General features: G+C 45.4%; 1 protein-coding gene across 1 annotated transcript; it reads right to left on the reverse strand.

Moving 5' to 3' along the window:
• Positions 1 to 9352: 9352 nt before the first annotated feature.
• Galr1 (galanin receptor 1) lies at positions 9353 to 21816 on the reverse strand. Its single transcript, XM_021151045.3, has 3 exons — positions 21154 to 21816; positions 17475 to 17540; positions 9353 to 9670 (listed from the first exon to the last, which is right to left on the reverse strand). The coding sequence occupies exons 1-3, from the start codon at positions 21814 to 21816 to the stop codon at positions 9353 to 9355; spliced, it is 1047 nt and encodes a 348-aa protein (XP_021006704.1).

Consider the following 21816-nt stretch of genomic DNA (forward strand, 5'->3'; position numbering starts at 1 on the left):
GGTTGAGTTTTGATGCTGACTGTCAAATCCAGGTATTTCCTTTTGTCATCATGATTGGCTGTTGGATCTGTCCAACCTATCATCTACATTGATTACCGTGTTTTAGTAGACTAATGATACGGTGGATAAATTGAATGACATTAAATGTTGATCCAGTCTTGTATCCTTGAAATGAAACTTACTTGGTCATGAAATACGGTATGTTGTTGTTGTTGTTGTTGTTGTTATAGTATTGTCTTAGTCAGGGTTTCTATCCCTGCACAAAACATCAAGACCAAGAAGTAAGTTGAGGAGGAAAGGGTTTTTTCGGCTTACACTTCCACATTGCTGTTCATCACCAAAGGAAGTCGGGACTGGAACTCAAGCAAGTCAGGAAGCAGGAGCTGATGCAGAGGCTATGGAGGGATGTTACTTACTGGCTTGCTTCCCTTGGCTTGCTCAGCTTGCTTTCTTATAGAACCAAAGTCTACCAGCCCAGGGATGGCACCACCCGTAATGGCCTAGGCCTTCCCCTCCTTGATCACTAATTGAGAAAATGCCTTACAGCTGGATCTCATGGAGGCCTTTGCTCAAAGGAGGCTTCTTTCTCTGTGATAATTCCAGCTTGTGTCAAGTTGACTCACAAAACCAGCCAGTACAAGTATATATTTAAGGGATAAAAGATGGTGTCTTGATATGCATACACATGGTAAGATGAATATAGTCCTTAAACAAGTTGACATATCTATCATCTCATGTAGTTGACTTGTGTGATTTTGAAAATGCCCAATGTACTAGCTAGTTTTGTGTCAACTTGATACAGCTGGAGTTATCACAGAGAAAGGAGCTTCAGTTGAGAAAATGCCTCTATGAGAGCCAACTGGAAGGCATTTTCTCAATTAGTGATCAAGGGGGAAAGACCCCTTGTGGGTGGGACCATCTGTGGGCTGGTAGTCTTGGTTCTATAAGAGAGCAGGCTGAGCAAGCCAGGGGAAGCAAGCCAGTAAAAAAACATCCCTCCATGACCTCTACATCAGCTCCTCCTTTTCTGACCTGCTTGAGTTCCAGTCCTGACTTCCTTTGGTAATGAACAGCAATGTGTAAATGTAAGCTGAATAAACCCTTTCCTCCCCAACTGCTTCTTGGTCATGATGTCTGTGCAGGAATAGAAACCCTGACTAAGACACCCAAGATGTTCATACTCTTGGATATTGTCAAGTAAACATTGTTGAATATGACCCATTACATTTTACTTTCATGAGAACTCGTGGTCAATAATCCCATTTCCCCTTTTTATCCATTGGTCCATATGAAAAGGACAGTTAGTCCTAGATGTAATTGTGGTGTGATTCATGTGGAAAACATACTTCTTTCCAAAACTTTGGAAGTAGCCACACTCAGTGGTCACTAATATCCCTTTCACTTTAATGGAGCATGGATATGAAGTGCTTCATACAGTTTTTAAATAGAATCAGCATATTATCCATCAATCTCACACATGGGGGGTCATGGGGTTTCAATATGAAATTTACCCTATAGGCTCATGTGTTTGAATTTAGTCCTCAGTTGGTATCACTGTTTAGAAGGGTTCTGGGACCTTCAGGAGGTAGAGCCTAAGGGGAAGACGTATGTCCTCCAGGTTTGAGAGCTGCTCCCTGGTGCGTCTTGCCATCCTCATTCCCATTCCTAAGTAAAGATGCAGAGTAATCAGCCAGCTTCCTGCTTCCCCGATGATCCCTCCCTTGCCTGTCCCCTTCTCTTCCCCATCATGAGTGACTCGAGCCCTCCTGTAACTGTAAGCCAAAATAAACCCTTTCTTCCTTAAGTTGACGATATGTTGAATGAGAATGGCTCCCATAGGCTTACATGGTTGAATACTTGGTCCCCAGTTGGTGGACACTTTAGGAAGAATTTGGAGATGTGGCCTTTTTTGGAGTAGATGTGTCACTAGGGTATGGGTTTTAGGGTTTCAAAAGCCCACCCCGTTCCCAGTTAGCTCTCTGCCTTATGCTTATGAATCCTATGCAAGCTCTCAGCCAATATCCATTGGCAAGCAGTCTATCAAGTATCTCTGTACACATATAAGGTTATAATGAAAAGTAATTTTTCCTAAAATAGAAAAATAATGATCAAAATAAAAACTGAAGGAGGGAAAAGAAGAGTTGGAAAAAGCACTGGGTTTTTTTTTTTTTAGTAACTTTTTAAATTAAAATATAAGGACATCATTTGCCCCCATTTCTTTCTGCATAGCCAATGAGGGAGATCCATGAACACCTACATGCACACACACACATACACACACACATACACACACACAAGCCCACACAGCCAAATACACATAATTAAAAATAATAAAAATAGTTTTTAAAAGAGGAAAACAAAAGTAAAAATAAAGAAGGATGAATAATAAAGACTAAAGAGAAAACTAAGGAGATCTTTACAGACACAGGAGTTGACTTGCCACGGCCACGATTTGTTCTGCTTCACGCGGAGCATCCGGTACTAATGAAGCCAACCCTCTTCAACAACTTTTCATTGTGTTCTCAAACTTTAAAAGAAATGACACAACCTCCATCTAGTTGCAGGGAGAGAGTACACTCCAATGAGAACACTTCAAAGAACAAATTTTATTTTCACTTAAAGGAAATTGGTTCGAGTCACAAAGTGTAGATTCCATGCAGAACACAAGCGTGAGGTGAATTCGGATGGGCTTGGTTTGGCTTAAGCGCGTGAATGCAGACTCTGCATTTTTGGTATTTTTGCTTTATAAGTTTATTGGCATTCATGCTAGAGTTTGTCACTATGAGATATATTTGACTGACAATTCCTTAAGAACACGGACGAGAGCATCAGGCACCAGACTACTCACGCCACTGTTTAATAGCAGCATTTAGGCAATATCATCAGGAAGACGCAAGTTATAGCATACATACATTTTTTCTTTACTTTACTACCTATTTAACCAAAAGCTTGAGCTATAGAGAACTACAGGCAATATTATATTTATCTCTTGGAGATAATAATAGAGGCAAAGACATGCACATACTTAATTAACAGTGAGTTAAGACATTGATTTCAAAACTCCTTATGTAACGACTGTGAACATCACTTTAAGTGTTTGTGTTGGGATGGGAAGTAAAAGTGCCATGAAGTCCTTAATTAGAAGAAAGGCTGTCAGGTTCCTGCAGTCCCTAAGGCTCTGGAGACCCTGTGTTTCTGGGGCTACCTCAATGCCAGCAGCTTAATGGGCATAAAGTCCGACCAATGCAAATGGTAGAAATTCCCAGTGAGCCAGGTGTGGTGGCGTACACCTTTAATCCCAGCACTCAGAAGGCAGAGGCAGGCGGATTTCTGAGTTAGAGGCCTGCCTGGTCTACAAAGTGAGTTCCAGGACAGCCAGGGCTACACAGAGAAACCGTGTCTCGAGAAAAAAAAAAAAAAGAAAAAATAAATTCCCAGTGATTTCAATCCTGTGGCAACTCATGGTTCTAAATCCTAGATGCATAGAAGCCTTATATCACAGACCCAGGTGCCCCCTTTACCCTCCTGTAAGCCATGAAGTGGCTTTCTAACTCTGACTTCAGACCACCAGCATGGACCACAAAAAAAAAAATGCTGTAGGTTGCTTATCCCACGGGGTAAAGCTGGAAGGACCCACACTCTGAGTTCTTCAGCTCCCACGTGAAACTGGAGACCCTCTGCCCCCAGGGAAGGGGAACAGGCCTATTTGGACTTCCTAAATTATTCCAAGTCTGAAATATCTTTTCCAGAACCCTCCTCTACAGACAATGAGAATACCATCCCCAAAGAATAACTTGCAAAGGAAATTTAGACCCAAATGGAGTTCACACACACACACACACACACACACACACACACACACACCCTGCTCTCTCTGCAGTGCACACAGCTCTCACGGCTCAGGCACACAGAACCTGAGAAATGCACAGAGCTGTTCAGCAACAGATGCAGAATGGGAATGCCTGCCCCTTCTGTCAGCTTTCCAGTCTCCCCGTGAAAGGAGAATGTAGGATGGAACCCTGGAAAAGTAAAACATGGGAAACAGCACTCACATACCCATTTATAGCTTCCCGGTATGTCTGTGCTATAACTGGCCTTTATTTCTGAAGGTGTTGCCATTAATCTTTTAGCTCTGTTTTAAAGAGGATCTCACACCTGGCCTCTGTTTACTCCCCTCACACAAGTCAGGAGACAGTTCCTTGCTGAATGAAGTGAACTTGAGAGAACCAAAGCACAAGCACAAGAGAAAAACCAACCTCTTGCCTTCAGTCAATCAAACACTCTCATAGGCAACACTGGGTGGCTCTCACACTATTATCCAATTCAACATTTGTAACTGCAGTCTTTCTTTCACCCGCAACACCTTAGATGGCAAGTTCCATAACAAGTTCACCCTGACTCAGTCCTTCCTCAAGGTCATCAGGTACCTCATGGAGCCTAGACACCTACAGCTCATCTTGTATTATGGCACGACAAGAAGATTATGACAGGGGCTCCGGGAACTCGGTCACCGGCTAGAGTGTTCTTATAGAGGTGGATCCAGTGATGGGCAGAGAATTCTGGGCTCTCCAGAGCACAGTGTGATAGTGCTTGCCCAGGAGGCCATGGCTGACCCAAGAAGCAAGCTCTGGAGACCACAGTCATTTGCCAGCACACCTCCACCACAGACTCGCAGCACTTCAGAACAACACAACACACCAGAAATGAGTTCTCAGATATATGGCACTCTCAAAGCCTAAAGGGCTGCCTTTTCTGCCCTGTCTGGCCTGCTCTTGCGCAGTCTGACTATGGGAAAGAATTGATTAATCACCCGTGGTCTGTGATAGAAACAGTCTGCTCCTGAAGTCTACATGTCTCACACGTATCTGTTTAAAAACTAAGTATTGTTGAGATGGCCAAGAAGAATCCCAATGATGAAGGCATGGAAGACATGGCCAGCCTCCGATATCCCTCCACACAGGCAGAACACACCCAGTTGAGTATATGTGGCTAAAACTGAGAGAACAGCCGGAGAGAGCATTTTTGAGGCAGTGACTGAAGAAAGATGAGAAATTCACACAGACAGAAACAGCAGCACGTAGCTTGGGTTTGCAGCCCCCTTCTCAAGAGATCGTTCATAGATGTTTGTGCTAGGTTGAACTATAAGTCATCTACTAAACTGAGGAAGTAGAAGCTACTTGTTCAACAACTTAGAGAGAGAGAGAGAGAGAGAGAGAGAGAGAGAGAGAGAGAGAGTCTTCCCATGGATCTCAGACCACAGAGAGCTCTGCAGAAGGGCAGCCTCAAGCCTCCGCAAAAGGGCAAGCCCTGGGGTCCACCCGGGGTTTCCTGAGCAGTTCAGCAAGGCTTTGCACTTGATCATGATTTTTGGAATCCCCATGGAAGCTCCAGGACTGGCACTAATTTCTGTCTATAGCAAATCTCTTCCTTCATTGGGCACAATGGCAGGTGGCCACATGGTCAACTGTACTCGGTGGCCCTACCCTGACACTGAATGGAAGGGTTACCTCCAACTTCAGGCAGGCCAGCACTCCTCCTTTGTCACCAAAGCAGTGGCTGAGCAGTGGTCCTTCAATACCCAAAACAAGCTGACAGAGGGGGAAAAGAAGCCTCGCAGATCCTCAGGCTTAATAAGCCCGATTTAATCACCAGTATCTAATCTTTGAAAATGCGGTACTGCAGTAGGACTTTATCCCAAAGAAGCCTACAGAGTCTAAAGCTCAGTCAACTAGGGGTTCTTGCCCTGACTCCCATACTCCAGGAGGCATCTGTTCATTCTGCCAGCCCCAGCCACCGCTGTGTAGATTCAGAAAATCTAGATGGCGCCATTTCCACAGAGCTCACCCGGCTCTCCTCACTCACTCATGTGGCCACACTACCGTCACTGTGCCCAGAATAGGACTGGAGAGCCCAGGATGCTCACAGGGCCAGCGATATGATGGACAGGACACAGCCAGCCACCAAGACCATGAAGGAGTCAGTGTTCAGGTCTATTGATGCTTCCGAATGCCACCAGCACATAGACAGGATTACCTCAGCCCTGCAGAGCCGCATCTGACCCTGTCACACTGAGAAGCCACCAGGTATAATCAGAGACATGGCATGTGCACAAGAGAATAGGACATCTTGACTTATGTGTGACTTGAAATGCCTTACGCAGAAGCAGCTTGCATTCACAACACGGGGAGCCTTTTTAAACAGTTCTTTTCACTTCCTTTTCACTTCCAACAGGGGAAACATTCAGATACAGTACCGCTTTAACCCAGATATGGTCACATTTGCCAGCCAATCAGTAACGGTGAGGCTCGTGGGCCACCTGCTGCCTCTGGCCAACATAATAAATGAAGTGTTAACTAGACAAGTCATTAACGCATCGTCAAGAAGAAACCTGGCGTGCAACTCTTGAACGACTGAAGATCTGACTCACTTCCTTAGACAGCCACTTATAAAATGAAAACACGAGAAGCACTTCCAGCCAGCACGGATGAGAACTGGAGCACGCTGTTTAGCGGAGTTTCCTCCGCGGATGACCCCATCCACGCATTGCTCCAGTCCCCACTCTTTGTGATGTATACATATGCACGTCGCAACTCCCTTAAAGCTAAGAGCATGATGCAGCCACACACCCCGCTGTTCTTGTGGTTTTATCACAAGCACGGGGTGCTCAGGGGCTCTGTAGTCTGGTATGGAAGGAAGTGGGTACTTAGGTGGGTGGTCCTCTCCTGTCAGCTGCATCGTGACCTGCGGATTCAGTCAGCAGAGTGAAATTATCACGGCTGGACCTCTGTGTACCTGAGAGGCGGGTAGAGCAGTGATCCGTTTCATCCTGAGTTGAAGCTGAATCATAAGCTCCAGGCCCTGCATGACTCATGAACCCAGCCAGCTCGCTCTGCTCTACCCTGTCATATCTGGGGGAACTGGGGCTAACTGTGTACAAAGAGGCAGGAAGCTGAGACAAGAGGATAAAAGATGGACAAAGGGAGACAGGAAATGTGTAAATAGAACAATTTAGTTAAAAGTAACAATAATTTGAATCTAATATTCAGAAAGGGGCCTCGGGTTCCTGCACGGCTCAATAAGTACGTGGATGAACGTGTGTGGGTGAGTGCGCATGCGCGAGTACATGCATGCGTGCGTGCGTGCGTGCGTGCGTGCGTGCGCGTGTGCGCAACAGCAAACATTCCTGTTACTTGAGTATATCCAAATCTTTCTCTGCATGAAACAAAGATCCCACAAAATAACAGCTGCCTCAGAGGACTGCAGCAGAAAAGCTTGTAGTCACAAAAACATCAATTTTCTTTCTAACACCCTAAAAAGCAGCCACCTGCCCTGCTTCAAAGGCCCACACATTCCGCCGGGCTGCAGGAAAGGTCCTTGTGCCAGAGAGGTCACCATCATCCACTGCCTCCAAACTGTCCTCAGTAATCACTTACCAGGGAAAGGAAGCTTGGCACATGTGTGGGCTCTTGCTGCACTCATCGGGGTGACTGATCTGCCCCGGGTCATAAGAACACCTTCCAGAGCTCTCAGTCTCCCATCATCCCAGGAAGTAGCTACAGTTGGGATTCTAAGTCACTTTAGAAATACAGTCAAGCACAAGGGAAGAGAAAATGGTTAGAATGGCGGTTTACAGAGGCGTCTTTCCGGAGCAGGAGCAGTTTGAATGGATATTTAGCAAATTTGGGGTTCACACGTAAACACTATCACATTAGATGCTGCTTTCTGGGCAAGACCCAGCCTTATGGGTGTATGAACACGTGCCTTCTAGATAAGCCCTGCCTCGGGGCCACAGTGTTGGCTTTCCATCTACAAAATCTCTGAGCAGAAGAGAACAAGGAACTCTTAGAGCATAGGATATCTCTCACATGCAGGTTTGACCAAGCGCCTCTGTGGACAGTGTGAATGAAGGACGTATGCCAACATCCACAAGGACAGCTTTAGGTTCCCCTAATCACGTGAGGTACCTTTTTCAAGATAAAGTATTTCTGATCCAATATTGAATAAAGTGCAAACAAACAAAGAAAAATCCATGCAAAGGGCTTACAGTTCTCTTTAAAATACCCAACAACACCAACAGACACGTGCTGCCCTAGCAGCTACTGAGAACTCTTCATTCCCCATGATTCCAACAGTCCCCCCTTTTCCATCCAGAGACTATTGCAAATGTAAACACTATTTACAGGGGAATAGTCACGAAAATAAATGAGCTAGAAAAGTTAACGAGCCAGAAGTCTACATTACATTTTTTTAACCTAAGTTAGATGCTTCATAAGGAGTCCTGATTTGGCACAGATATACACCCTTTTTGATTTTTTTTAAAAGTGTCTTGCTTTGTTTCCCTCCTCCTAAAATATTATCAAAGTCTTAAACCTAAACATTATTCTTCTAAGACGGGACAATTTAGTATTTTCCTATGGCAAGTATAAATAAATATGAAATTTGTTGTGAAAGTTACATTTGTAAGTCACATGGTGATGGTTTTAATTCTAAATTAACATTGCTCCATGGAATAATATTTGGGGAAAACAATCCTTAGACATTTGTTGGTACAAGGCAGCATGAGGCAGCATGTCTCTGTGTGTCTCTATTCTCCCACAGGATACTTTTGTCTTCCTTCATTCTGAATTCAAGGTCTCTCCTGCTTTCTCCATGAGCCATGGATATCAACCACATGGCTAAGTTTTGTTCAGTTTTCAACCCCAAAGAAATTATTAGCTGACTGGTTTCCTGAATTCTTCACCCTAAACTCCCAGATCACAGGATTGTTCCATAGTAGAGTCACCGCTGATCTCCCAGGATGTACTTGATGGGTCTCACATTCCTAGACAGGCCTCTGGACACCCACGACTCAGATGAGGTGCCAGTCCACAAAGGTTCAACAAAATAAAAATCATTATTCTGTGCCCACAGTTGAATTTCAAAACACAAACTAGACTATTACCTCTCCTCTCAAAAAAATTTTTTTTAAAAAAAGAACTTTTTCCCTATATTAACTAGCCTGAAAATGTGGATTTCAAATATTCTTCTCGGCTTTACAGAGCTTACTTTACACCATGGAGATCAAAACATTTGCAGAGTGCTGTAGGACTTTCATTCCTTGAGAGCTAGAAACTATACAGAAGTTTCTTTTGTTTTATATATACAATTATAGAGTAAAATGAAATTGGAAAATGATCTTCAGTAGACTCACGAGTTCCCTGAACAATCGACGTACTTTTACCACTGTGGAATGTAGTTGGATCGATAGGAATTGCTGTGAGGAGAATAAGCTGCCATGTTACTTGGTAATTCGCTCCACCCTCCTCTCTCCAACACACATGGGAGCCGGAGGTCGGGAGGCTCCCGCAAACCTTCACACGTGGGTGCAGTTGGTGGATGGCGGGGTGTCCATCCGGCTCTTGTTTTCCTTAGTTTCACTGCGTGGAGATTCATCGCAAACATGACACTTGAACACTTGCTTGTACGCCTTCCGGAAGTTTTCTGAGAGAAAGGCGTAGATGATGGGGTTCACTGAGGAGTTGCTGTATGCCAAGCAATGGGCTGTGATTCTGAAGAAGAAGGAAGCTGGCGTCAGTGGGAAGGCTCCAAACTCAGCCCAGAGGTGGACAACGTGATGGGGCAGCCAGGATATGCCAAATACTACAACGACCACCAGGACGGTCTGTGCAGTCTGGAAGAGAGAGTAATGGAAGAGGGTTGGAGAGGGGACAGGAGCTGCAGGAATACACCAGTTATATCAGAAGAACACAGCACTGTAAAATACACCTCAATAGCATTCATAGGTACTTTCTTAAAAGTACTTACTTAAAAATATTTACTTTATTATATGTCAAAATTTATTATATGTCAGTTCACTGTAACAGTCTTCAGACACACCAGAAAAAGGCATTACAAATGGTTGTGAGCCACCGTGTGGTTCCTGGGATCTGAACTCACGACCTTCGGAAGAGCAGTCCATGCTCTTAACCGCTGAGCCATCTCCCCAGCCCTCATAGGTACTTTCATGAGATCACACAAAAGTGTTAAATTTGACCTCACACAACATCTCAAGACCCAGCAGGAACCTAACACAGTCCTGATTCCTAGGCACGTGTAAAGCGCTTGCGGACTGTGGTAAGTGTGAGATTGGAAACAGATCAAGACTAAGGACTGTTGCCTAAGGTAGAGAGAATTCTGCCAGCAGCCAAGAGACGAGGCAGGAGGAGCCAGAGCTCTGGACCAGTGTGACCTTTACACAAGACCTCCCAACTCAAGAAAACCAAACCAGCAGAGCAAGCCTCTTCCAGTGCGCACACACCAAGTTCCAGCAGGAGCCCAGAGCTTAGGCAAACCCGGGTGCACACAAGTGGGAGAGGTTGGTTTCTCATTACTGAAGACAAGGTGGAGACTCTGGGGAGCGAACCTCCTCACAGCCATTCCCAGAGCATCATGGAGACAAACAAGGCCTATGGCTAGCTTAACTTTTCCTAAGTCAAAGGCACTCAGACACATGAAGCAGGTCTCTGTTTCCTAATGATTCTCACCAAGCAAACAACAGGAAGAAAGTGTCCTTGGCTCGTGATCTCAAAACAAGGGAACATAGACCAACTAGTCATGGCCTGTGTGCGTGGGCAAGGCCTCCCTACCAGCCACCAACCTAGAAGGCAAACAAATCTCAGAAGACCTCTCTAAAGGACACTGCTGGCAGGCAGGTCTGTGCTACATGGCAGGAGTCTTTCTCTACTGCTTCTCATGAAAGCAAATCCTACGGTTCTAGAAGAGTGGTCTTCAGACTCTCTAATGCTGCGCCTCCTTATGTCGTAGTGACTCCCCCCAACTATAAAATTATCTTTGTTGCTACTCTGTAGCCGTCATTTTGCTACTGTTGTGAGTCATAAGGTAAACATTTTTAAAGATGGCGGTTTGTCCAAAGGATTGGTGACCTATAAGTTGAGAGCCACTGTTCTAGAATGGAAAGTCTGAAATATAGCATGGCATACGGACACCTCCGCCTTGCTGAATCCTGGCAGCAAGCTAAGACAACAGTAGAAGTTCATCACTGAGGAGAGTGAAAACCAACAGTGATGGTGAATGGCCAGACTTCTGACAGAGAAGGCAGAGAGAGCAAGGTGGGGCGTGGGGGGTGCTGGATTTCAGGTCAAGAACAGTAAACACAAGACAGGGGGTACGGGAGAAGAAAGCTAAACTCAATACCAAGAGGTATCCTAGATTTTGCACAATTATTGGCCAGACAGCAGATCTGCTCACCATCTTTGGAAGATGGTAAAAACCTCCTCAAGACCCGATTTCCTCCTCATTAATGCAGATTAACCAACAAAATGATTCTCAGATTGTACCTGGACCATGTGAGCACTAACCAGCTCCGCTATTAAAAACCCACAGGCAGGTGTTACAAAGTGAAAGCTTACTTATTAAGTCCACTTACCGCCTGGGCCACAGAGCAAATGCAATTAGCTCACACATATTACGGAAGTGTTTGCTATCAATCCATTTGCCCATTAGTGTGTGAGAACTGCCATTCTCTGGTGATTCAATCAAACAACCTGTAAATGGTTGTGCTCACAATACAGGAGAACGTACCTTCCTCTGTCTAAGATGGTCAATCCATCTCCCTACAAAAGTCCTACTCTGTCACTATTTCCTGCTATGCTTCTTTTAGGAAGCACGGGCTAAGCACAAAGCTTAGAGCAGGTCGGCACCTCAGAAGCTGATGGGTTCTATCTTATCGAGATCAGAATTGCAAATGGCTGTGTGCCCTGAATATGCAATGTTTTTATGGTAGTGGTTTCTCTGAGCATTTGTGACTTTACCCAAACAACCCTTTAAATGTTTACCATCCCCCGGGTTTTCTCAGGAACTCACATCTGAGCCAGGCTCTTTTTCATGGTCGACTGGAAGTGCTAATATAAGTGGCTAATAACTTACGATGCAAGCATCAGAAGCAAATACTGGGTGCATGCTCCTATGAGCTATTGTCTACCTGTGGCTGCTCCTAAGAGCTTAATAGAATGCTGCTAAGCACCCCACAAGTCCAGTGGGGAATCTCAGAGAAGCTATTCTCTCTAACACCGTACGTCTGTGTCCTTCACACAAGCCCTGGGCCTTAGTCTCAGCCTCAGTAGTATGAAAAGCCAGATATCCCCTAAGAGTGGGTTTTTTTTTTTCCTTTTTGCTCTTTCAGCAAATGCTGGTGGATCTGAAAAGAACAAAATTTATCCGGAGAAATTCTGCCCTAATTAGAAACTGTCCTCCTTTGACCGATAATCACCGCTCTGGTATAGAATTCAGAAAGCAATATGTCTGGAGTTCATCGGCTCAAAGTTAAAGATCTGCTCAGAATAACACATGTGTTCTCATCTCAGCCCCAGGACTGTGGTAAATCAGTGTTGCCCATCATCCGAGAGCACTCTGGGCCCTGTCACTGAATGGGCAGTGGCTCATTCAGTGGATAATAGTTACTGGATAGTTACCTTGGAAGCTGACTCTTTACAATGCTCAGGAGATTTAGTGAATCCCTGAAGAACTGCATAAAAGCCACAATAAAAGTGGGGTCATCTCATGCACCTTAAGTGAAAGCAATTAAAGAGGTTTCACTTAATACTGATAGCTCTCCTGGCAGAAGCATTTCTACCCACAGACAACGCAAGGAAGCTGCCTCTGCTACATCCCTCTGAAATATCAGAATGCACCAGACTCCCCTGTGTGGAAAGTGCCAGGATGAAACAGAAAGACTGCTCTGCATGAAAAAAAGAAAGTTCTTCATTTTCACTTCTAACACCATGTCCCTGTTTCTTACAAAGCCATTTGTCTTTGCCAGAGATGGTGTGATACTGGGCACACACAGTGACTGACATCATTCCTTGGTTTGGAGCACAGAATCCTACTTTCGACAGAGATGCTGTATATGTACACACTTGAGATCTGGCTCTTCGTAGCGTGCCTCCTCTTTCTTCCTAACCCGAACCTGTCTAAAAGAATATTAGACTCCCTTGATTTGTGAGTTGTTCTCTTCAAGCAATCAGAGACATCTGTCTTTTCTTCAAAGAGTCTCATTCAATGCGCCTAACAAAACTCAGCGGGGAAGGAAAGAGAGAGCACAGGGGGAGACTGTGAGAAGCCCCAAGCAAGCTGTGTGAAGGACAGCCAGAACGCTCAACGGACACATCAGGGAACAGACTATGATAACCAAAATGCATCTGTTGAAAGCACGCAGATGTTCATACAACATCAGTGGGCCTTTGACAAGGCTCCCTCCCAAAAGCACCCACCCACTGTGCTACCCTACCACCCTCCCAGCATTAGATAAGATTCTTGTTCTAAGTCAACCAGTCTCAAGCCAGAATCATCTCTCTGCCTGTCAGTGCTTAGGCAAAGTCCTTAATAGGTAATTGGGCTTTAATTTATTTATGGAAAGACATCCTACTTTCTTCCTACATTTTCCTCCTTATGGGAATAGTCATATAATGTGCCCACCATCACAAAGAGCTGGGCTCGCACTTCATAACAGTGATAAGCCTTGCACAGAAAGCTCATCTGCTGGTGTGAATGTGTGTATCCCTCATAGGTTGAAATCTGATCACCAAGATGGTGGCATCTGGAGGTAGGGTCATTAGAAGATGAGACTATGAAGAAAGTGTACTCCAGAGTGGAACCAATGCCCTTGTAAAAGAGCCGTACCCCCACTCCATCATTGTGTGCAAATGCAGACAGAAGGCTGGGGCTAAAAGTCTATCAGCACTTGACACTGGAATTCCAGGCTCCAGAACATAGAAAATACATTCCTGCTGTTTATAAGCCACACCCTACAGGATATTTCGTTCCTGTCACATTAGCAAATGGATACAGCACAAGGACAGAAAACTGCTTGGCCACTGAGAGAACCTGAAGATAAATGACGTTAGAATGAGCCAACAACTGACATTCCCACCCGTCCATTGGACTCTCATTCCTTCCTGTCAATCCACTACTGCTGTTTGAGTGTGCAAGGTCCTGTAACCAAGGCTCATAGGTCTGCAACCTACACTTCCTGCTGAGGACCGGGTGTGAGGTAGGGCCTAACTGGAAGAAGTCAGCCACCAGGGCAGACCTGAGGTTTCTCAGCCCACCCCCCACTTCCTGATCCCCTCTGATTTCTGAATGAAGACACAATGTGTCCGTCACCTCATGTTTCTGCCACCTTGCCTTTCCCCACCAGGTTGAACTCTAATCCAATTCACCCTTCCTCCTGTGAGTTGCTTCTTTTGGGGGAGGAAACTGGTTACAGTAAGAAAAAGGATAAGTTACACAGTTGACCATCAGTCTCCATCAGAGACCCATGTCACCCCCCAGTAGTAAGCACGGAGCACGTGTGTTCCAATGACCACGCCCTGCACTGAGATCTGCTAGGGAAGGGTCCCCAGCAGATCCTCTGTGATTGGATACTGTGGTCTGTGCCGCGCCCTGCCAGGTGACTCTTCTTTCTGTCTTTTTTTTCCTTCCTCCTCTGTCTTCAGTCTCATCACCTGCTTCTCTCTTCCCCCCCCCCACCCCTGAATCTCTTTCCTCTCTCTCTCTCTCTCTTAGACACACACACACATACACACACCCTACCATCATGTTTATTTGCTTCGTGCAAACAAAAAAGGCAATTAAGTCTATCAGAGGAGATCAAACATCTGTTCAGCAGCTGTGAAGGGCTAATCTGAGGAGGGAAGAGAAGGAAAAAAATAAAAACTCCATTTTCAAATGCCCTAACTTTCTTGTATAGTGGGAATGAATGGAAGGTTAGTTTATATAAATATGTAGTCATTGTACATATGTGCTTGATTACAAAATGACTGCTATAGTCTTCATAATAAGATAAAGCAGAGGCTTCCCCCCAGCCTCTCTTACATGGCCTTGCATCTTTCTGTCAAACACATTGTTCTTTCTGAGAGCTTTTCAGTCTCTCACCAACACCTTGTCAAAGACAAAAAGGTGAGATTCATCTAAACTTTTGATTTTGTTGCTGTTGGATTTTGTGTGTGTTGTGGGTTTTTTTGTTTTATTTTGTTTTTTCAAAGAGTAGTTTGACTCTCTCAATCAGAGTAAAATCTCTGTTTTGTTTTTCGGTCCTCAGGATTCAGTCACAAGCCTCTTGCATGTCAGGGATAGGCTCTACCACGAGAATATATCCCAGACCTTTGCCATTTACTTTTTATTTTTAGATAATTTGGGTCTAGTTTAGTGATTCAGGTTTGCCTTAATTTTTAAATTTGGCATCCTCCTGTCTCAGCCTCCCAAGCAGCTAAGATCAGAAGACCTCACCACCTGGCTTAAATCTTTTGGATCTGTAGTAAATATTTAGCATAATTGGTAGGCATTTTCTTCACTGTTGAATCCTAATCAGCCTCCTTGTTCCCAGCGTGTGTCTGTGTATGTGTTGTTGTTTGTGCGTCTGTGTGTGTATGTATCTGTGTGTTGTTGTTGTGTGTTTGTGTGTGCATGTGCGAGTGTCTGCTTGTGGAATCCAGAAGACAATATCAGGTATCTCTCCTCAGGAGCAACCCACCTTGTTTCTTGATTAGGCAGGGTCTCTCATTGGCCTATAGCTTACTGACTAGGCTAGGATGCAGGCCAGCAAGCCCCAGGGATCTGCTCCAGGGATACGCCCCAGAGATCTTCCTGTCTCTGCTTCCCCAGTTCTGGCATTACAAGTGCACACGAAATGCAATTTTTCTTCTTTTCTCTTCTTTCCTTTCCTTTCCTTTCCTTTCCTTTCCTTTCCTTTCCTTTCCTTTCCTTTCCTTTCCTTTCCTTTCCTTTCTCTTCTCTTCTCTTTTCTTTTCTTTCTTTCTTTTTTTAAAACTCAGAGTCTGGGGATCAAACCCAGTTTCTCCTGCATGCGTTTGTTGTCTGAGCTACTTCCCCAGCTCCCTGAACGATGTTACTCTCCAACACTCCTCCTATTGAACTTCTATGGTCTGTGTTTTTCTCTTGATTCCACCTCCCAAAGGACGCCTGTTCCTTTGAGAAACTAGAGGTCAGCTTGTTCCCACACAGTACCTATGAAGAACAGTTCAAGGAGAAATTACACAAAGTCCTTAATTGCCCTTAAGGACTCATTTTCTTGGAGGCAAGAAGTGTTGCTTTAAAAAAAAAACTAATAGATTAAAAGAATGTTACCACTGCATTAAAATGCAGCATTGGAAGCAGAGGAGAAGAACACAGTATTCAGTGTTGACTCCAGTCACAGGCCTCAAACTTCATCGGTTGTTATAAAGAGAGATCTGTACCTAAAATTAAGTGACTGCTGGGATGTAAGAAAGGGCCAAGGGCAGAAGGCTGAGGGAGTCATTTATTCTTAGGCAGTTGGGGTGTGTGTGTGTGTGTGTGTGTATGTGTGTGTGTCTGTGTCTGTGTCTCTGTGTGTCTGTGTGTATATGTGTCTGTGTGTGTGTCTGTGTGTATAAACGTATAAATGATGGTATCCCAAATGTGAGTTATTTTGAGCTACCAGGAGTAAACAGGTCTCTTTAGGAGACAGAAGCAGGAGGATCACCACAAGTTCAAGGCCAGTCTGTTCTGCATCACAGGTTCCAGGGCAGCTAGAGTTGCATCCCAAGATGTGAGGGGTGTGTGGGGGTCTTCTCCACACTGATGTGAAGGAACAGGAAAGGCAGAGCAAGCTGTACTCACGTCAAGACCTTTACAGTAAACACGATCCTCTGGACGATTATTTACAAAGTATCTATAACTGATCAGAAGAAGTGTTTAGAAAGGGGAAAAGGGCATTTAAAGATATGTTCAGTAATGCCTGCGGGTTAAAATGTTTGGTTATCTTCCCTCTAATAAAATTGTCTAATAATTTCATTCCACTGTCTAAACCTAGAAATCACATAGATTTCATTACAGTAAAAGATAAATTTAATCCTGGTGTGTAAAACAGTTTGCTTCAGTGAATGAAGATGCAGTGGACCCCAGGAAATTAGAAGCTTTTAGTATCGTTATGCAGAAGAAAGTGTTAGGTGCGATGCCCTGGATGAGAAAGAGGGATATGGTCCCAGCGATTTTACTTTCTGTCTTTTCCATGCCAAGGACAGCCGAAGACTAGGGGAGAGGTAAGGCTGGTACCTGCTTGCTCTTGAGGCTGAAGAGGGTGAGAGCACCAACGCTCTCCCCAATGAAAAGCAAACTGACAGTTTTGAATCATCCCTAATATGCTCAATGCTAAATATGCACATTACATCACAGCCTCTCTGAGTTCCCCCTGATCTAAGCCTTTCCTCCGGAAGTCTGTCTGTCTTTCCTGGCCTCCCTACCCTGTCTGGTCTTTACCTGCCACCTTCTTGATGTGACTCCTGCTCTACCCAGCCCCTTAGCTGTGGCAGTTCCTGAAAATGTACACCTCAGTCAACTGGTCTTCCAACCTGTGGCTGGGTGTGAAAAGAATTTAAAACAACAGTCAACTAAGCTCTGGAAAATGGGCAGAAACCGCATCTGTCTGTGAATGTTACCTTTTTCTTGGATGCTTCTGACTTTTTTGACATGTTCTTCAGCTTTTTATGCAGATGGTTAAGGACCTGCAAAACATAACCGGATGAAGCGGGTTAACTTCAGGTTTTACCTGCGCGCTGCCTCCTCTTCAGTGACAACCACTGAGCTTGGGTATGGTAACACTAGTGCTTATAAAAACAACAAAAATAGAAATGTAGTTTAGATTTTAAAAAGCCCTGAATCCGAGCAGCTGACTGTGTTTAGAAGTATCCCTGGAAGACTGACCACACCCAGATCTGAATAGAGCCACAGAGAACCTATACCAGGCTCTGAGTTTCTCGAAGAAAGAGCCTTTCCTGAGGTGGGGTGGCGCTGACTCAAGCAATCTCCTGCTCTTACGGCCTTGCTTCCGTCAGAGAATCCACATGCCTAAAATCACCAGGTCCTATTACATACATGGGACACAGAGACAGCTCAGAGACATAGTGAAAACTAGAGATGCAGGTTGTGGAGGTTCACCACCCAGGGGAGAAAGCCAACCGAACAAGGAAGAGAATATAACTGTCAGTTGTTCAGTGTGGTTGCCCAGTCCTGCGACAGCTCCTGGAGCTATTTATGCATGCCTCTCATTTCAAATCTCTAGGACAGTGGTTCTCAGCCTTCCGGTTACGACCTCTTTTGCAAACCTCTATCTCCAAAAATATGGTGGGGGGTCACCATGACATGAGGAACTGTACTAAAGGGTCACAGCGTTAGGAAGGTTGAGAACCACTGCTCGAGAGCAAAGCACAAGCCAGCAGGGCTCCTTTCATGTATAATTCAAATGCTGTGTGGTCTTCAGACAACCCCCTTAGGAATTCAACATTGCTGGTGATTTTATATATATATATATATATATATATATATATATATATATATATATATATATACAATCCTGCAGCTTTTATACTTAGCATACCTGTCAAGGAGATAAGATCACTTTGGTAAATTGAGAAGTCACTTCTGCTCTCTCTGGTCTCTGTCATATGTTGGAGAAATGGTGTGAGGAGGGTAGCCATTGCTATTGTACATAGGAATTCACAGTCTGCACTTTCTCCACAGTGCCTGCCCTGCAGGGCCGGTCCTGGGTCTATTTTCCTATTCTGATGGAGAACCTGGAATATACAGCAAGGAGCTTGGAATGGACTGGATTTCTGAAGAAGCGCTCGGGAAGTGGGTGCATGTGCCAGCCACTTGGATGTTGCCCTCTAACACCACAACATGGAAATAACTTAATCGAATTGGCCTTACTGCCGAAGTCTGCTCCACTCGGCTCCAACCAGCACCATCAGTCACAACCTAATTGAGAAACCTCAGGATTCAGTTACCAGCCTTCTCTACCCCAGCAGCAAAGCAGTCACCCTAGCAGCCATCTCCAGTGTGAATTTCTGTCTTCAAACTTCTTGCCCTACTGAGACACTTCTCACTGCCTGAAACCACCTCAGTGCCTCACAGCCAAATGAGGCTTTACTTGCTGTGGAAGCAAGTGGAGAACTGACTGATAACACCAATGCTGGAGTAGCTCTGTCCTGCCACCAGAAAGTACAGAGAAGTTTTCAATAGCAGCAATCTGAAAAACTTGTAAGAGGAAGGTGAGGGCCGGAGCCAAGAGCCTGCTGATGGACTCAGGGCTGACCAGCTAGCTGGCAACGGCCAGCATGCTTGTGAGTCCCTATATGTAACAGCAGCAACGACATTCATGTCATTTCTACCCAATATGACACTGGCAAGAGAGCATAAGGGCTTCTAAGCAAGTGTTCTTCCTAGCTGGAAACATCTTTTGCATCGATGTTACTATTTGCAAACTTATTAAAACTAGCTTATGTCTCTGAAAGGTCTGCTGAGTAATCATAAATCAGTAGAGATGCTGAGTTCCCAAAGGAAGTTGTCTAAAGACCACAGATCACAGGTCAAGGAGGAAAAATGATGGAGGAGATACCAAGAGAATCTGCTCTAGAACATGAGCGTCGGCAGTGGCCAACTTCTTGGTGTTACTTGGATTTAAACAGTCAGGCCAACTAAGATGGATCCAAGTTCAGCAATTTGAAGCACCGAAGAACATTGAATTTGCTGAAACATCCATGAGCTAACACATTCTAAATGTGTTTTTCTTAGCTCTGTTTCTCTTCTATAGCTCAGGCTATAGAAGGGATGGACTGTCACCTCCTGAAACTCTTCCTCCATAACTTACCAACCTTACCATCTGGTCAGTCACTGCATCGCCCTGAAAGTACTTTTTCTTATTAATAAAATAGAGATAGCAGCTCCCACCCGGAGGCTCACTGGGCACATTCATGGATGTGAGCCCGCACCCCGCAACTCCAGGTGCATAGCAGCCTTTGCTTTGCTTTGCAAAGACCAAATGAATAAATCAGCCACTTCCAACCAGCAAGGCTGTCCTTGCAAGTTTGATCCAGTGGCGCTCACTGAAGTAATATTGCCATTCAAAAGAGACATAATCATATCATACAAAGGTGGGAAAGATGGCCTTCTTTAAATGGGTGCCTTATGAGTGAAATGTAAGGAACCATTGCTTTTCTACATTGTGGGGGGGAGGTTGTATATGGTCTTGCTGGCACAGAGCAACAGATTGGGAGTCAGGGAAGGATAAAGTTACATGAAAACCTCAGAATTTACATTGTAAAGGTTTTTCACCCACTCCAACTGGTTCTGATAGTACCCTGGAAGGAAATATTATGACAGAGGTTACCCCAAGAACCACATCAAGTGGCCACCAACAATACACTCTGGATTCATAAACCATCAACAAATAGCACCTAAGAAGTTTACGGGTTTTGGTTAACATAAATGCAGTGTTGTGTAATTCCTAGGAGCTTGTGAGCCACCAGTCCTTCCCAATACAGGAAGACAGGATAAACACTCAGCTCCTCCAGTTCTGTGTTTTTGGTCACCATCTGAATCCCTAGCACTTGTCCTTCTACCCATAGTTCCCCCGGGGACTTCAGCCAGGTCTCTAGGGGGAGGAAGGGCTTCCCACTTGGTTTTTAGAATGCTAAACTAAAACCCAAAGCCCTGAACCTGATGTGCTGACGTTTATGGAGTCTGGACTCTGAAAACTCACTAAGGTGCAGGTGCCAGTGTGCTGCTTTGTTGGAAGAGCTTGGCTCCAGGGACCACCACACTAGCAGGTCTCAGCAGAGAGCTAAGAGGGGTGACTAGAATCCACCATGGCCCATGGCTGGCTCTTAGAGGGAGCATTGTCTCTGAAGCCCCCTTTGTTCTGTTGTATTCCTTTCTTGGAGCCCACCAATTTTGTTTAAAAGCTGCTGAAACTAAGGGGGGTCTAACCTTTTGAGAAGTGACCCAAGACACACAACTGCCTCTCTGAACCCTGAAGTGATCGGGTGCTGAGCTGCAGTGCCCTTGAAGGAGAGCAGAGATAAAGTCTTTCTATTCAACCAGAACTGCAAACTTCAGGCACTCTCCCCACCCCACCCCCATGCCCCCCTACCCTGCCATTTCTCAAACTCCAAGTTAACTTTTTTTGCTCCACAAATGATATCGGAGCAAGCAAGCTGAGACAAAAGTGAAATGGAAAGGGATAGACAGTGGGGGAGTGGCGCGGAGATAGGAAGCTCCAGGAAGCTCCAGGGTCAGGGTCAGGGCTGCATAGGAGCCTGGGCAGCGCTCCTCACTCACCTTGGCATAGCAAAAGCAGATGAGCAGTAAGGGCAGAAGGTAGCCAAAGACGAAAGTGCACACCACGTAAGCCTTCTTGTGGAGCTTGTTGGGCCACTGCTCCCAGCAGAAGGTCTGGTTGCTGTCCCGATGGAAAAGACGCTGGTGGTAGGCCACCGGCGAGGCCATGGCTATGGACAGCGCCCAGATGAAGCCCACGCCCAGCAGTGCGTTGCGGGACACCCTGAGGGAGGAGGAGCGCCGCGAGTGCACAATGGCCACGTAGCGATCCACAGACATCGCGGCCAGGGTGAAGATGCTCACCAGCATGGACACGGTGAAGAAGTAGTGTATAAACTTGCAGATGAAGGCGCCCAGCACCCAGGTGGGCAGTGCGTACACGGTGGCCTGAAAAGGGATGCAGAAGAGCAGGTAGGCCAGGTCTGCGATGCTCAGGTTGAGGATAAACAGGTTGGTGGTGCTGCGCGGCTTGCCGGGTTTGCTGCGCGCCAGCACGGTGATCACCAGGCTGTTGCCCAGCACGCCCATCGCGAAAATCAGACCAAACACTACCAGCGTGATGAAGTTCTCCACGCCAATGCCGAAGAGCGGCCTGGACTCCAGGGCTGGAGGCTCTGGGTCGCTCCCATTCCCTTCACTGAGGTTCACCGTAGCCAGTTCCAT

The sequence above is a fragment of the Mus caroli genome, unplaced genomic scaffold (assembly GCF_978045245.1).
Source record: "Mus caroli unplaced genomic scaffold, Mus_caroli_1 scaffold_19, whole genome shotgun sequence".
NCBI lineage: Eukaryota > Metazoa > Chordata > Mammalia > Rodentia > Muridae > Mus > Mus caroli.

What these genes read in the sequence shown, in the direction of transcription:
- Galr1 (XM_021151045.3), bottom strand. Translation starts at nt 21,816, where the DNA reads ATGGAACTGGCTACGGTGAACCTCAGTGAAGGGAATGGGAGCGACCCA. An exon ending in TCTGCTTTTGCTATGCCAAG is followed by an intron (nt 17,541 to 21,153) that starts GTGAGTGAGGAG and finishes TATGTTTTGCAG; the next exon opens with GTCCTTAACCATCTGCATAA. An exon ending in CAGAAGCATCCAAGAAAAAG is followed by an intron (nt 9,671 to 17,474) that starts GTAACATTCACA and finishes TCTCTCTTCCAG; the next exon opens with ACTGCACAGACCGTCCTGGT.